The following is a 16,763-nucleotide window of genomic DNA, read 5'->3' as shown; positions in this document are numbered from 1 at the left end:
TAATAGGATCACAAGCCATTTGAACGCATTAATTTTATCACAGTTGTTGTCATCCAAATTTTATTTATTTTTATTTACATATTTTTTATGCAAACTGTTATTCTCGGCCTGAAAAATCATTGCAATACAAAAGGACTGACAAATTGTATTTTTCTTTGGAATGCATAATACCATTTTTATGGCTGTGTGGCTGCAGAGATGTATAGATTGTTTTGTCATGACAACTCTCGGAGGGATTGGCATGGTAATGTACATGACAATGTTAATGTATTTGGTCTTGGCGGAATAGATCTGCTACGCTGAAACTGCTGCTGCTGCTGTGGCAGAGCAAGTACTGAGACTTGCTACTGCCAATACATCCACAACATGCTGCTGTGGGCATGTAAGAAATACTGCTGCTGCACATATAACACATATGAGGTTAGACAACACGTGTCAGGACCTACTCATTGTCGAAATCATACTCTAGATTTAATGCTGTCACATGGAATTGATGTAAATGGCATTAAAATTCTGCAGCAAAGCGATGATATCTCGGATCATTATCTAGTCTCGTGTATACTCCAGATAGCTAAAACTGTAAATTTTATTCATCTGTTCATTAGAACCATCACTTCTACCAAAAAAGACTGCTTTGTAAGTAATCTTCCTGACTTATCTCAATTCTTCAGCATATCCAATAGCTCAAAAAAATAATGATGTAACAAAAACTATGGAATCTCTCTTTTCTAGCACTTTAGATACAGTTGCTCCTTTACGTTTAAGAAAGATTAAGGAAAACAGTCTATATCTGGTATAACAAGCACAATCGCGCTCTAAAGAGAGCAGCCCAGAAAATGGAGCACAGCTGGAGGAAAACAAAACTAGGTATTTCGTACTGCCTGGTGTGAATGTACCCTATCCTACAGAAAAGCATTAAAAATTGCTAGATCTGATTACTTTTTATCTCTTTTAGAAGAAAACAAACATAACCCCAGGTATTTATTCGATACAGGGGCTAAATTAATTAAAAATAAAGCATCGACAGGCATTGACTTCTCCCAACAGCACAGTAGAAATGAACTACTTTATTTCCAAGATTGATATTATTAGAGATAAAATTGTAAACATGCAGCCATCAGCTACATTATTACATCAGATGCAGTCTATAGTGCACTACAGAACTCCTGAGGAACAATTCCATTTATTCTCTGCTATAGGAGAGGAAGAATTGTATAAACTTGTTAAATCATCTAAACCAACAACATGTATGTTAGATCCTATTCCATCTAAGCTACTAAAAAAGGTGCTTCCAGAAGTCATAGATCCTCTTCTGAGTATTATTGGACACTAGAAAAGGTAGTATCCTCACAATTGTGTTTCTTCTTAGAGAAAAATGGTATATGTAAGGATTTCCAATCAGGATTTAGACCGTATCATAGTACTGAGACTCTCATTAGAGTTGCAAATGACCTGCTCTTCATTTGGCACTACTGACCAAAACATTCTTTAAAATAGACTAGAAAATTATGTTTTTGTATTAGTGGAAGTGCATTGACATGGTTTAAATCATACTTATCTGACCGCAATCAATTCATAGCAGTGAATGAAGAGGTAACATACCGATCACAAGTGCAGTATGGATTACCTCAAAGGTCAGTACTAGGGCCATTACTTTTTACGCTTTACATGTTACTCTTGGGAGATATGATCAGGAAACATGGTGTTAGCTTTCACTGTTATGCTGATGATAGTCAGCTCTATATTTCTTTGCGGCCCAGCAAAACATACCCATTTGAAAAAAATAACGGAATGCATAGCTGATATAAAAAACTGGATGACGAGTACTTTCGTACTGCTAAATTTTGAAAAATCAGAGGTGTTAATTATTGGAAGTAAATCCTCTGCATGTAATAACCTAAAACACTGTCTAATACTTGATGGGTCCTCTGTCAATTCTTCGTCATCAGTTAGGAATCTAGGTGTGCTATTTCATAGCAATCTTTCAATCTTGATAGCAATTTGCAAAACTGCATTTTTCCATCTCAAAAATATATCGAAATTACGATATACGTTCTCAAAGTCAAATGCAGAAATGTTAATTCATGCATTTATGATCTCAAGGTTAGATTACTGTAGTGCTTTATTGGGTGGCTGTTCTGCACGCTTAATAAACAAACTCCAGCTGGTCCAAAATGCAGCAGCTAGCGTTCTTACTAGAACCAGGAAGTATGACCATATTAGCCCGCTTCTGTCAACACTGTATAGATTTTAAAATCTTGCCAATTACTTATAAAGCCCTAAATGGTTTAGCACCTCAGTATTTGAGTGAGCTCTTAACACATTATAGTCCTTCACGTCCGCTGCATTCTCAAAACTCTGGCCATTTGATACCTAATACCTAGGATATCAAAATTAACTGCGTGCGGCAGATCCTTTTCTTATTTAGTGCCCAAACTCTGTAACAATCTACCTAACATTGTTCAGGGGGCAGACCCACTCTGTCAGTTTAAATCTGGATTAAAGACCCATCTCTTTAACCTGGCTTACACATAACACACTAACAAATTTATAATATTGAAATCTATTAAAGGATTATTAGGCTGCATTAATTAGGTCAACAGGAACCGGGAATACTTCCCATTACACCCGATGTACTTGTTGCATCATAAGTCGAATGGCATCTACGTTAATATGAGTCTGTTTTGTTATTTATTCTGTTTTGTTAATAAATTCTTATTTATTCGGCTTTGCCATGTGATAATGATGTCATTAGGTCAGATTGAGTTATACTTTTTGGATGCACCATCTAGAGTTTCATGCCAGAACTCTGTATTTCTGTCATGACAACTCTCGGAGGGATTGGCATGGTAATGCACATGGCAGTGTTAATGTATTTGGTCTTGGCGGAATAGATCTGCTATGCTGCTGCTGCTGCGGCAGAGCAAATACCGAGACTTGCTACTGCCAATACATCCACAACAAACTGCTGTGAGCATGTAAGAAATACATATACCATATATGAATAACCACCCACAAAGCAGGAGACACAGAACACAATACAATATAAGCCAATATATGCACGCTGCTGAATATAAGGATAAACTGCTGCATCAGTGGACATGAATGTATTTACACATGAAGATGAACAAAACATATGTACTGCTGCTGCTCCGAAGAGCCATGTGAACCGCATGTATTACTCTCTATGTATGCCTGGGCTACCACGCCGACCATCTTAACACTAGTGGCCTATGATTATGTGAGCCTTGGCTACCACGTCGACCGGCTTATAAATAGTGGCCTACGACTATGTGAGCATTGGCTACCATGCTGACCGGCTTAACAATAGTGGCCTACGACTATGTGTGCCTGGGCTACCATGCCAGCTGGCTTAACTCTAATTAGGAGCGCACTATGTGAAATGTTAATTAACAAAATGGATGTACGTTGCAATATGATAGATAAGACCCCAGCATCCACCTGAGCAAATATCATAATTTAGTCATTTGATGTCTGCTGTTACTTTCTACACTTCATCCGTCCCAGCAGCAGCGTAACAGCTTGTTAATTCATGTTTGTACAATGGTGAAACAGACAAAGTTAGCTGATGCATGCCATTTTACTCTCTTGGGCAGATAAAAGTTATCAGGGTTACAGTGCACTAAACTCCTGGTTGGACTGAATTGAATGAACTAAAATAAAAGCAGAATATAAACGTTCTTTTTCTGTTTTCTGAACTACAGGGCACAGCGATAGCACACATCACACAAGCAAATTTCACAGACTACACTACCCATAATGCTTTTCACATTTAGGACTACAACAACCATAGGTAGTGATCTTAAGCAATAATTCTTAATTTCCCTCTCCCTAGAAATAACGAATGTGAACACTGAGATTATGCCGATGTATATGGCAAACCTCAGTTGAACTGCATACACAAAAATGCTTATTTCATTTAACCTGTTTTCATGTCCGTTACAATCGGCGTGTTCTCAGAGTGATTACATGCTCCAAACTGCCTTTTGCTTCAGCTGTATAAACAGAGATTCTAAACGCTACTGCTAATATGTTTAATATTTAGCTCCTGCTAATATACCACAGTGAGTAAAGGAGTATTTGTATTACTGAGGCTTTTCTGTGTATCACTTCTTGCATGCCAGCAGCACTCAAAAGAAGAAGTATAAGAGGCGTGTGGATAGAAATTGAAATATCCACATTATTAAAAGTGACTTCCAAAGGATAAAGAAATGGCAGAGTATCACTGGAATTCATTTTGGGTCAGGTGAATTGACAGTAGACGAGACATACATAACTACTCTTTGCAGGTTCCTCAAAGAATGCTAATGGCCCTCTGATAGAATTTATATTACTAATACGGCTATTTTTTTGACCTGGTGCAGACTAACTCTTTCCACTGACAAAAAGCATTAAACATTTACAATACATGATCAAGTTTCTGTTGCACATGGACATGTACTATAAATACATAATAAATATTGATTCTACAGATGCTAAGAGCATATTGTGTATTGTTTACTGAATTAAAGCACACAGGAGATAACTGCACGGCACTAAACTACATGGTACTATTTACAATGGCACAAATAATAACATCAGAATAGAAAAGTGTTAAAAGTGCAAACCTCTTTCTCCAAATAGGCTGTCCACTATAGAATTCAACAGCCTGTCAATCTTTTCAAAGTGGTTCTGAAACACAAGAAAAGAGCACAAGTGAAAAACAAAATATAAAAACAAAAGTGAGGTTTTCACTTGAAGGTGTATGAAGAATGCAGGCTTGTGTCTGCTCAGGTCTCAGTGACCTTCCATTCCCCACAGATTCATGCGCCTGACATAGTAACATATACACAATCAAATTACAACATATGCTTGCTTCAAGAAGAATGATACAATGTGAATGCAGACAGATCAATACACAACCACAAGTCACCTGCTCAGAGAATAGTATGATGTACAATGGCACTAGATTTTACACATTTACATGAGTTATGTATGTAGCATATTCAGATTTCAAAAGTGAACTAATCAAATATTGTAAATTTGATCATGGAAAGCTTGTTTTGTTTTTGAATCAAATTCTTTAAACCAAATGCCTAAACAAGCTTTTTCCTCTAATAAACAAATATGGTTTTCAGTGCATCCTCTAATATAGTTAGTATTTCTCTTCAATCAGCAGAAAGAGATGAAAAGCAGAAAGAGCTGAAATGAAATGCAAACTCTCTCTGTACTAAAACAACAACAGTGTCCTCTCTCATTTTACAGGTCATTGCTTCTCTCTCCATGCCTTTCACTGTCTCTCTCTGTTTGGATCTGGCTAAAAGGTCACTCAAATAGTAAACTAAATTGAGAGAAACCATGATGATTAAAACACCTTGATGATTTGCCATCTAATTTGCAAAACCCTGTAATTTTTACTGTCTGAACACAACAATAAATATCCACCTTTTTCTAAACACTGAAGTCTTGCCCAACTGGAGTGGTGCTTTACATTTCCGGTCTCTGGTGTTTCTAGTCAAATTAACATATTTTCTGAGCCGATAATACATAGGCGTCGGAACTATTGAATGTGGGTGGGACAGGACCCAGGCGATAATATAATGTTAAACCTGCACACATTTTTATATTTAGTTACACTGAAAAAGGTTCAATTCAGTCAATCTTTTTACCCCATTTTAACATGGAGACCGGAACATGAAAGCACCCAAACGGAAGTTAGAATCCTTCATGGCGCCGCTCATCAGTTACTCAGGAAAAAGGTGGATACAGAAAAAAATCAGATGGATGAGCTGGAAAGAAACATAGTACATGCATAGGCACTCTGAAGGCATACAAGTCAGGTCAGGATATATATTCATATCAGTATATATCTATGAACACTTGAAACTTGAAAAATATCCAAACAGGACATTTATCAGCATGTAGTGGAAAACTGCCAACTGAATATGGTGGTGTACCAAGTCCTAGACCCTCTCTCTCCCCTGGAATCAATACTCCACCACTGAATCTTAGACAGCTCACCAGACTACGGAACAGTGGAGCTTGGAACCCAAGTAACTGGAATGGAGACCTGTAGTTGTTATGCCACTGAGAGTTTCTGGCATATTCGGACCAAGTAGAGAATTGTTCCCGGAGTTCTGGTGGCAGTGACCGAAGACTCTTATGATTTTGTGTTCTGTTTGCCTGATGGTCTTTTCAGATGTAGATGTGTGTGTATATATATATATGCATATATAGATAGATAGATAGATAGATGGATTTTATGTTTTGTTAAACGTAAGCTAAGTAATTTTTAGTGCCAGAGCTGAGAACCACAGATTATGGTTGCTAGTGAGCACAACAAAGGGGTGACAAACTCCCTACAACCAATGTCCCATTATTCCAGGGTGAGTTTTAAGGCAAGAAATTCACGATTGGCTACATCATAATTGTGCTCCGCTTTCTTGGAGTTTCTTGAAAAAAGGCACATGGATGGAGACAAGAAGGATTTCCCTGCTGCTGTGAAAGCACAGCTCTGACTCTGGAGGGTTTCTGAAGGTTTCCTGTGAGAGAAGCAGTTGTGAAGGCTTCTTTGGGGGGATGGAATGCTTGGATGGTTTTGGCCAAAGACTTGGGCCTTCCTTTCAAGAGGCATGTGAAAAGAGCAGTGACTGAGCTGTAATTTTGGTTGAGACGGTGATAGAAGTTTGTGAAGCCAAGGAAACACTGAAGCTCTTTCAGTGTAGACGGAATGGGCCAGGTGCGGACAGCTGGATGGCTCCTACACAGTAGCTGACATTTCGGCTTTCCGATCACAGAGTGGATCTGGTAGGAGGTTTCATTGGGCCTTTTCTTGACTTTGAGATAACAGAAACAGACATGCCAGAGACAGTAAAAGTCACTTTTGTGGACAAAGAAGAAAGACTAGCATAGTAACATAGTTCACCATAGGGCATGGAGGACAGATGGGACATGCTGTTATGACGTGTCCCACTGAACTAAATTGATTTATGATTACTTATTCATAAAGACACTCACTTGCTTCATTCCTGAATGGGTCAGCCATTCAAAAGATGGAATCAATGAATGATTCAGTGACAAAATCATGTGACTTGCCGCCACCTACTGGCAGTTTTAGTTTCTTTTTAAAGTACAATTTCAGTTATTTAAATCATTTAATATTTTTTTTATATTTAAAAATTTATATTTAAAACATTAATAACAACTTTAATTTATAAATGTAATTGCACTAATGCCACCTCTGAACCTCAATAAACATCTACAATCCATTTTTGAGCCACCTCTGTAGTACAAAAAAAATTTAGCTAATACTGATTTCATATGATTGGTAACTTATTCTTATTATTCTCCTTGTTCTTATTCTATTTTTTTCTAATTGTTTTAATTAAAAAAAATAATATATTAATATATTTTTTTTGAATCTGACATAAAAGATGACAGGTCACCTGTTGGTTTCTGGGGGTTACTTCATCTATCAGCCAACAACGTGATTTCCTGTTTGTTAATGACACATTTCTACCTAAGGTAAAGCACCCAGGTTTACTTTATGGAAGCCACTAGTTAATTTCTCTGGATTTCACTAGCCCAGAAACACAGTCATGTCAAGTCACTAGTTTTAAGCTATCGAGCTACTGATCAGGTACCCACAGCAACAGCCCACTAGCCTTAAACCATTCGAAAAAGTATGTATTTTCATGCCAACAGCAGCATACACATTTTGGTCGTTTTGTTTATCTTCACTGTACAGCTTTGTTGGGGGGTTATTATATATGCTATTTACAAAGCAGCAGTATGTCTTAAATACTCACAGTACCGTATCGGCAAATGTTTCCGCAGTAGCAAGTCTGGCAGCAGTAGCAATAATCTACAACAATAGCAATAACCAACAGTAGCAGCAGTTCAGCAGTGTAGCACATCTATTCCACCAAGACCAAATACATTAACATTGTCATATCCATAACCATGCTAAAATCTTTTCTGTATTAGTCGACTATTATGGGGCATCCCTAGTAAAGACACTGATTAGCTTCAGGTGTGTTTGATTAGGATTGCCGTTTACCTCTGCAGGACTGCAGCTCTCTAAGACAGAACTTGCCCACCCCTGCACTAGATCATTTCGCAGTGCACTTTCAGAGTTCCTCTGAAACCCTCCACCTTCCCCAGCTCCACCTGTATAGATCTCCTATGGGTTATTATATATGTTATTTGCAGTATGTCTTTAATACTTACAGCACCGTATCGGCATATGTATTGGCAGTAGCAAGTTGTTGTACTTGCTTTGCAGCAACAGCAGCAATAATCTACAGATCTTCAGAGAGTTGCTTTGATAGAAATTACTGAAAGTTAAGTGTTTCTAAGACACCAGCTAGGCAAGCCAGTGTTCAGTTCAGATCAATAGCAATGTAAAGTTCATAAATTTAAAACAAGTTGAATTAAACTATAAGCAGTTCTACAAAAGGAAGTAATGTTGTTTTTTAGCTTGAGTCAGTTAAAAGTTGATTCAGTTCAGTTCAACACTCGTGTCAGTGTTGCAGGTTGTGTTTCAGCTGTAAGGCAGCACCAAAGAAGAAAATAGTACCATCATCCAGCTTAATTCAGTTCAGGTTTCGTTATACAATCATGTCAGTCAATGCGGTCATATCGATAAATTTCTGAATGTTACTAAGACAGTCTATTAGACTATTTTAGTAACTTTCAGAAATGTATTATATTGAAATTTGGTACATTTGGTAAATTTTCTGACCATGTTATATTAATCTGGGTCAACAAATTGAATATTAAACTGCATCAGTTTAGCAAAAAATTGTCAAATTGTAAACATGGCAAGTAGCACAGTGTCACACTTCACAGACAGGGAACGAGGAGACGAGAAAACATAGGGATAAACTCAAAATAAATAGACTTTAACAAAAAGGGCATACAGAGCAGGCAGGGTCACAATATGGAGACAAGAAGACATGTAACAGCAGACAAAGTAAACTAAACAGAACAGAGATTAAGTACAGGACTAAACGGGAATAAACAAGGGACACCTGAAATCAATGAATACAATCAGAAAGGGAACAGCGAGAAGTAAATATGGACATGATCACACATGAGGAGAAACTAGGACATTGAGAGTACATGGGGAGCAAAACAGACAACAAAACAGGTCCATAGGCGTGACATTATGCCCCCTACGGCAGGCGCACCCTTGTGCCACATAACATCGAGGGGTGGGAGGGTGGGCACCTCAGGACAGACTCGTACGGGACAGGATGCCTCCAAAGCAGTACTGGATCTGGGCACCATGGCGGAGCAGGCAACACGGGGTGCCATGGTGGATCAGGGAGCTCAGGGGGCCATGGCAGAACAGGCAGTCCAGGGAGCCATGGCAGAGCAGGGAGCATCGGGAGCCATGGTGAAGCAGGCAGTGCAGGGAGTCATAGTGGAGCAGGTAGCTTAGGGGACCATGGCAGAGCAGGCAGTCCATGGAGCCATGGCGGAGCAGGCAGTCCAGGGAGCCATGGCAGAGCAGGGTGCTGACGTAGGAACTGCAGCCCATTCTGGGCTGTACTTGGGAACAGAGTCTCTCTCTTGGCTTGACTTGGGAACAGGAGCCCTCCCTCACCGGTTGGGAAGCGGTCATGAGTGGCCACCCAGCCCGGGCCTGTGGAGCAGCCACCATCTCACGTGGCACATAAACTTCCTGGAGATGCTGGCCGAGTTACAGGCTTTAAAACACTTCTCCCGAACCTGAGAGATCGGCATGTGTTGGTACGCACAACAACACAGCGGTGGCCTCTTACATAAATCAACAGGGAGGTCTGCGTTCGCACCCCCTGTACAGGCTGGCGCACCAGATCCTCATCTGGGCCCAAGGGAAGCTCCTCTCGCTGAGAGCAGTTTACATTCTATCAGGCATCTCAATCAGGAAGTGGACGTCCTGACGAGACAGGGGCCAAGGCCTGGGGAATGGAGACGTCACCTCGAGATGGTGGAGCTCATGTGGAGAGTGTTTGGCCAGGCTCAGGTGGACCTCTTTGCAGCTCAGGAGACATCGCAATGTCCCCTCTGGTACTCTGACTCATCCAGCTCCCCTGTGACTGGATACCATTGTACAGACGTGACCGAGGCTTCATCTGTACACCTTTCCCCCGATCGCTCTGCTCCTGGGAGTTCTGGAGAGAGTGCACTGGGATGGTGTCTTGCTGCTGCTAGTAGCCCCGTTCTGGCCGGGTCGAGTATGGTTCTCGGACCTGATTTCTCTCCTCGACAGCTGTCCATGGGAGATTCCCTTCAGGAGGGATATTCTCTCACAAGCGGGGGCACGATTCTTCACCCCTGGCCAGAGTTGTGGAAGCTATGGGTGTGGCCCCTGAGGGTCACAACCGAGGTTGTTGAGACCATCCTCCAATCCAGAGCTCCCACAACAAGGAAACTGTATGCCTGGAAGTGAAAACTTTTCACTTCCTGGTGCAGCAACCACCAGCTCGACCCAGTCCACTGCCCAGTTGGTTCAGTGCTGGAGTTCCTGCAGGACTGGTTTACCGCAGGGTTGACCCCCTCCACCTTGAAGGTGTAAGTGGCAGCCATAGCTGCTTTCCACGCCCCTCTTGGTGGTCAGTCGGTGGGAAAACACCCCCTGGTTACATGTTTTCTTACATGCGGTGCGCTGAGGCTGAGGCCCCGGTGTGATCCCGTGTCCCCACATGGGACCTGGCCATGGTGCTCTGCAAAACCTCCCTTCGAGCCTCTTGAAGAGGTTTCAGACAGGACATTGACCCTAAAAATGGTCTTCCTCCTTGCCATCTCTTTGCTGAAGAGATTTAGCAACCTCCAGGCCTTTTCTGTGGCCCCTTCTCACCTTGACTCTGCGCCTGGCATGGCCAAAGCTTTTCTGTACCCCAGGTCGGGGTACGTTCCTAAGGTGCCCCCTTTTCTCCCATCGTGCTTCAGGCCTACTGTCCTCCCCCACTGCGAGAGCAGGAACAGCAGAGACTTAACTGTATGTGTCCAGAACACTGGATGCATACGTCCACAGAGCTGCCCTATGGAGGAAGTCTCCCCAGCTCTTTGTCTGCTACAACATTCATGCAACTCCCAGCTCCTCTGTTCTCTCGCCTTAGCTGTGCTCTTCCACACTAGGCAGGGGCTTGGAAGTCTGGTGGCATGGGCATCTCGTTCCCATAGCGCTTTGACGCAGCTGGAGTTCCCGAAGAGGAACGTTCCAGGTTACGTATGTAACCATGGTTCCCAGAGGGAATAGGACACTGCGTCTCATTGCCATACTTCCGGCATCCCAGCCGCACTCACTATTCTAACCAGAAGCTGCCACCTTACTCACTGCACATGCTTTTATGCTTCCTGGTCTCCACATTGCTTTTCCATTGGACTGATTCACGTGTTTCAGAGCATTCCCATAGTACGTTCCCATACATTATTCGCGTGTTTTAGAGCATTCCCATAGTACCATCCCATAGTGTTTCGACGCAGGGTCTCATTTCCTCAGGGAACTATGTAAACTGGGACCTTTTTTTGCATAAAACCCAATGACTGGCAGATCAATGAACATCTTTTCTCTCCAATATGGTGGGAAGAATTGTTGAATAGTATAAATTAAATGAAATGGGGAGTATAAGGATATTAACTGTGACAAGACAGTTTATAGTGACAGGATGCACTATACACCAAAGTGGTCTGTGGTTTAAAAACACATAATATTATGATGTATTCATATGTCACTACTAGGGATGGGTGATATCTTATCGTTTGCGTTATACTGGGAAAATTTTTCCCCACCATAAGAATTAGTCTTCCCATGATAATAACGATAAAGTCTAGTTGTTGACATATTTCTGTTTGCGACAGTGCGGAATGACATGCTGAGGACAGACATGAAGCTAGTATATTGCTAAATGAGGCGCTCCAGTCTAGAACTGGTTTGGTAAAAAACTGTACAGTGCAACAAAAATTGGTCTGAGCTTTGAATAACGTAGGCTACAAATAATGTACTAGTAGCAAGTGTGTGATGCAGTTTTGCATGTGTATAAGATTGTTTACAAACCTGTTGTCCAGCAAAGATATCATTTATTGACTTTTTTTCCAAATTAACTTCAAAACACAGTTGAGTGTTTGAAATAGCCTTTTGATATCAGACATGGTTTCATATCACAGAATGAGGCTGAAATCATACTATTTTATAGTAAAAAAAATGTTGATTGACTGCTTGAAGAACACAGACAAACTATATATTGTAGCCATTGTATGTTTATTGTCTTCAAGTTTCCGCAGTTAATATTTGTCTATCTGCGTTTTATTCAGATAAAACTGAATTAGAGATTCCTGAAGTGTCATCAGTACTACTACTTCTGCTATAAAGCATATGTGGAGTTCCCTCCAGCTTCCAAATCAGAAAGAGCTTTATTGCCAAGTGTGTTGTATTACACACAAGGAATTTGTCTTGGTGTTAGGAGCCTCCAGTACAACAAGTAAAAAAACATATTCAGTGAATTAAACAGTCATTACATTACGTGTGTACTCAGTAATGCTCACAACACTCTATTTTGGGTAAAAATAGGAAAGATAATACTTTTCTCTAAAGAAACAGGATTCCCTAAATCATCGTCTTTGATATCGTTATCGCAATAAATACCAAATTGTGATACATTTTTAAGCCCATATGGCCCATCCCTAGTCACTACTTTTCTACTACACACTGAAAAGGGAAAATGGGGCAACCCATTGGCAAAGGCTTTTGCCTTTGGCATTGCCACTGCTGAAAAAAAAAAAAAAAAAAAAAAAAAAACACCAGTGTATTTACTTTCTCAGTGGTTATATTGATGAGAAAAACAAAATCTCAAAGGAAGCCAGCCTTCCTTGGTATATTAGCCAATCACTGTATGGATGTAATAGTTTGAACTGTTCCTGCTGATAATCTACAGTAGCAACTACCTAATTATGGAGGGTAGAGAAATTAAATATATGATTATTTGATATTTTGCCATCAAATTTAGTAAGCTAGTTGAGCAGCAGCTGAAAAAAGTTCAGGAAAAATAAGCTGAACATACAGCAATCATCTTTACGGCTGAACATGCTATTTAAATACAGACATTTAAAACATATGGAAAAGTGTGTAATAAGTGAAATTCTATTTGTACACACACATTCACACACATGTTGGTACACCTATATGATGGTATAATGGTATTTATACTATACTAATAATACTTTCTATCCCTTAACCCTACCCTAAAACATAACCATTACAGAAACTTTATAAATTTTCACACTTTTAATATAAAAAAGGGGTGTAGAGACCTGTAACCTGCATACAATTTAATAATACATGTCAAACCAGTACACACACTGCACATCCTGATGCAGTTGAGTCAAATTTTGTTTGACTTGTCACGGTTTAAGATGCAATGCTGGTTTCTAACCTTCAGATGGATCCTTCAACGGATTTTTGAACTTATTGATACTTATTGAACTTATTGAAAATTTCAGTACACAGCATGAGTGCTATATAATATGTGTTCTAACCATACTGTAAATTATCATGCAGTATACTATACATGCAGTTAACTATGCAGTATTTTCATGAAGTGACATGGTATTATATATTTTAAGTATATTTATGTTCCTTAAATGAATGATCAAGAAGCACTTCATATACAGGTTAACTGGAACAGCTGTCAAAGTAATATATGAAGATGTGGAGTTTTTCAGGTCATTCGGTTTGGTGCCAGGTTACCCTGACATCAAACCTTTGTAACCTGGCTTCCTCAGGAGAGAACGAACAGTTACAGTATATAGAGTTAAACTGAAATGCCACAGCATTAGCAGTGAGAAGAGGGTTCACAGCTGTAGCTGTAAGCTGTAATAAGGGGTTATTATGATATAGAAAGTACATTACAATACAATTGCACTGATTTTTTCGGCATGATTTTTAACTTGAATAAATTCAACAAATCACATAACACATAAAGTAAATGTGTGAGCTTACCTGTCAAAACATTTTTACACTATGAGTTTACAGTGTTTAACTGTAGTGATGTTCTAGTCAGTACAAAATCTGAATAGAGTTCAGTCATAGATAAACAAAGGATAAATGCTTACAATACTTGCCTACGTAGAGAAATAAAAGTAGAGTGTTTTTACGTTCGGGTGTGATTTTACTTTAGTATTATATTTCTTGATCATCAGCACCGGGATTCTAATGTTTTCGTCAATGAGAAAATCCCACGCAAAACATGTATTACAAGTGAACATGTTGGTCCTTACCATATCTACTAGTTCCACAAAACAATACGGGACAGCTGGAAACTGTAGACCGATCGAGGTCGCCCGCTCCTCTGCTGTGGAATGAATGAATTAAAGAATGAACCAATGCGCGTCCGATTCGGAAAGCGATGGAGAGTGACGCGAGGTGGCGCGGTGATGCTGAAAGTATAACGGAAGTGAAGATGACCAATAGGGGCTCAAGTCTTGGCTGTTACGACGGAATGGACTATCAGATGACGGGTTCACAGTCTGAACCAACTCAACCCTGCGAGGGCCCACATGAATTTTAGAAAAGAACCCGAATGCCTCGGAAAGATTTTCCAAGCAGTAGCTAACGTTGTAATGTAATAAATATAATGAAAGAAAAATATTTGAATGTTGCATGACTTGTTTTTATTGAATCTCTTGCCTCTGTCCCTCTCATAAGGTTTTTTTTTTTTCTTTCAGATAACCACATCCTCACTCTGTTCACAACTCTTCTGTAAAACCCTGCTGTAATATGTGGGATACACCACTTATAAATACCAGTGAATGCATATTTGCATATGTAAAACCCAGTAAATTCATTCAGGTGTAGCTCAGATCTACACAGGCAAATTGCCCCTGCAGTGCCCCAAGTACTGAGAATAGGGCTATACATGTTTGCATAGTCTGAAACACAAATAGAAAGTTACTCTTCCAAAGGGCAGCGTTTGAGAATGACCTGCATGCCTGTGTGAAGTCTTTGTAAATTTGGATTAATTGATGAATTAAATTTTAAAACAATTTCTTAAGTACACCATGTACACGACAAGCCTGGCTACTATCACTAGAAAGTACCATAAACTGTCTTTTATAGATGCTCTCAGTATTTTTTGTATATGTTGTGTTGGCCAATATTACATTCGATTTGGACTTCACTGAAACTACATGGAGTGTATTCAGACATATTTTATTTATGTGTTCATCTCATTTCAGTGTATATCATTTAAAAAAAAAATTTAACAGGAGCAAAAATTTCTTTTTCAACACACAACGCACTGAGGATAAAACTTTTACTAAAAATAAATATACTTCCTTAACAAATACTAGCAATACACAAGTTTACCATAACAAAAAAAAAAAAAAAAATATATATATATATATATATATATATATATATATATATATATTTACGCTCTGGTTTCTCTAGGCTATATCACGTTTTTCCTTTGGAAGAAGTGTTAAAAGGGTAGTTCACCCTAAAATTAAAAATTCTATCATAATTTACTCTTTACTCACCCCTTCTCGTCTCGTCTCTCCTTTTAATACACATATGTGTAAATTGCTGCCATCTAGTGTAGATCAAGGAATTTACAACGACACTGATGGGTGACTGATGATGTGTCATACCGTTTATTTTTCTTTGTTAAAAATGTATGGGCATGGGCAACATGGATCAAAAATAGTGTTTTCCACAGTAAAACGTTAACCGTTCTTTTTATTTCCTTATCATAATTTTAGCTCTTATGGGTGGTTGTGTCATCCACACATAAAGCTGACTCAGTAGGTTAGGCTGCAGGTTAATGTGATAAAAATAGGTGTTCTTTTTGATAATCTCACGATGCACATTGTACAATTATATAAGAAAGAAAAAAGAAAGAAAGAAAATAGATTTGGAGAAGTCTATTATGACTAAAACATAGTTATAAAAAAACCTTCATAATTTAGTGTCAAAATAATTATCATCATTCATTCTCAATAAAGGATCCACTGATAAGACAACGTCTGTTCAGTGAGTTTTACCTGCGGTTGTGTCACATCATGTGGATGCACCTGTTCCAAGAGCAGGCAAAGCTCACTGAGCAGGCATTGTCCTATCAGTAGATCCTTAGGTTAAGTTACAGTCCTGGGAATCAGCACATATCAGTTGTTACACATTGATTGTTGAGGTGATCTTCTGTGGTATCAAGATTTTATTTGTCAAATGTATCCAGTGATAAGTCGGTCAGAACCATGAGCTGACAAGTCATGCTGAACTTGTACCTTTGAACAAAGGTCATGAAGCAATACATGTACAGTTAAAATGACGAATACAAAGTTACAAAAAAAGACTTAGATATTTAAAATTCTCAACACAAATTCCTGAGAAACTGAATGAATTATCTGTTTGCTAACATTCAATTTATTTCATAATCTAGTTATGGCTTTAACAGTGATTTCCAAGTGATCCTGAAGACCTTGATTAGCTTGCTCAGGTTTGTTTGATGAGGGCAAGATTTGAGAAACCCTGCTTTAATGTCTAACAGTCACTGTAGTGCTCTGTAGCTGTCAGATTTCTGTATATTCCTTGTCTAAGAGATGACTGTTATTAAAAGTATAGTTACTGTATAAAGTTCTGTTTCATAGGTTCACTTGACACTGCTTTAGTAGTTGATACTATGGGAACACCCTTCAGGTATGACAGTTGTTTGAAGCCTGTATAGCATCACACCAATATATAGAGGGTTTGCACTTACGTCTCTGTTTGGTAAGTTAAC

The 16,763-nt window shown here is 39.3% G+C and overlaps 1 protein-coding gene across 1 annotated transcript in view; it reads right to left on the bottom strand.

Annotated features, from left to right (window-relative positions):
- Positions 1-14,429, bottom strand: part of elovl2 (ELOVL fatty acid elongase 2) — a 28,049-nt gene extending 13,620 nt beyond the window's left edge. Inside the window, exons 1-2 of the mRNA XM_051098077.1 lie at positions 14,266-14,429; positions 4,629-4,692 (exon numbers count right to left, since the gene is read on the bottom strand). Coding sequence (XP_050954034.1) covers positions 4,629-4,692; positions 14,266-14,268 — 67 coding nt within the window. The 5' untranslated portion in view covers positions 14,269-14,429. The remainder of the gene's footprint in view (positions 1-4,628; positions 4,693-14,265) is intronic.
- Positions 14,430-16,763: the final 2,334 nt, after the last annotated feature.

The sequence above is a fragment of the Labeo rohita genome, chromosome 24, assembly GCF_022985175.1.
Source record: "Labeo rohita strain BAU-BD-2019 chromosome 24, IGBB_LRoh.1.0, whole genome shotgun sequence".
NCBI lineage: Eukaryota > Metazoa > Chordata > Actinopteri > Cypriniformes > Cyprinidae > Labeo > Labeo rohita.
This window is presented reverse-complemented; position numbering and strand designations above follow the sequence as displayed.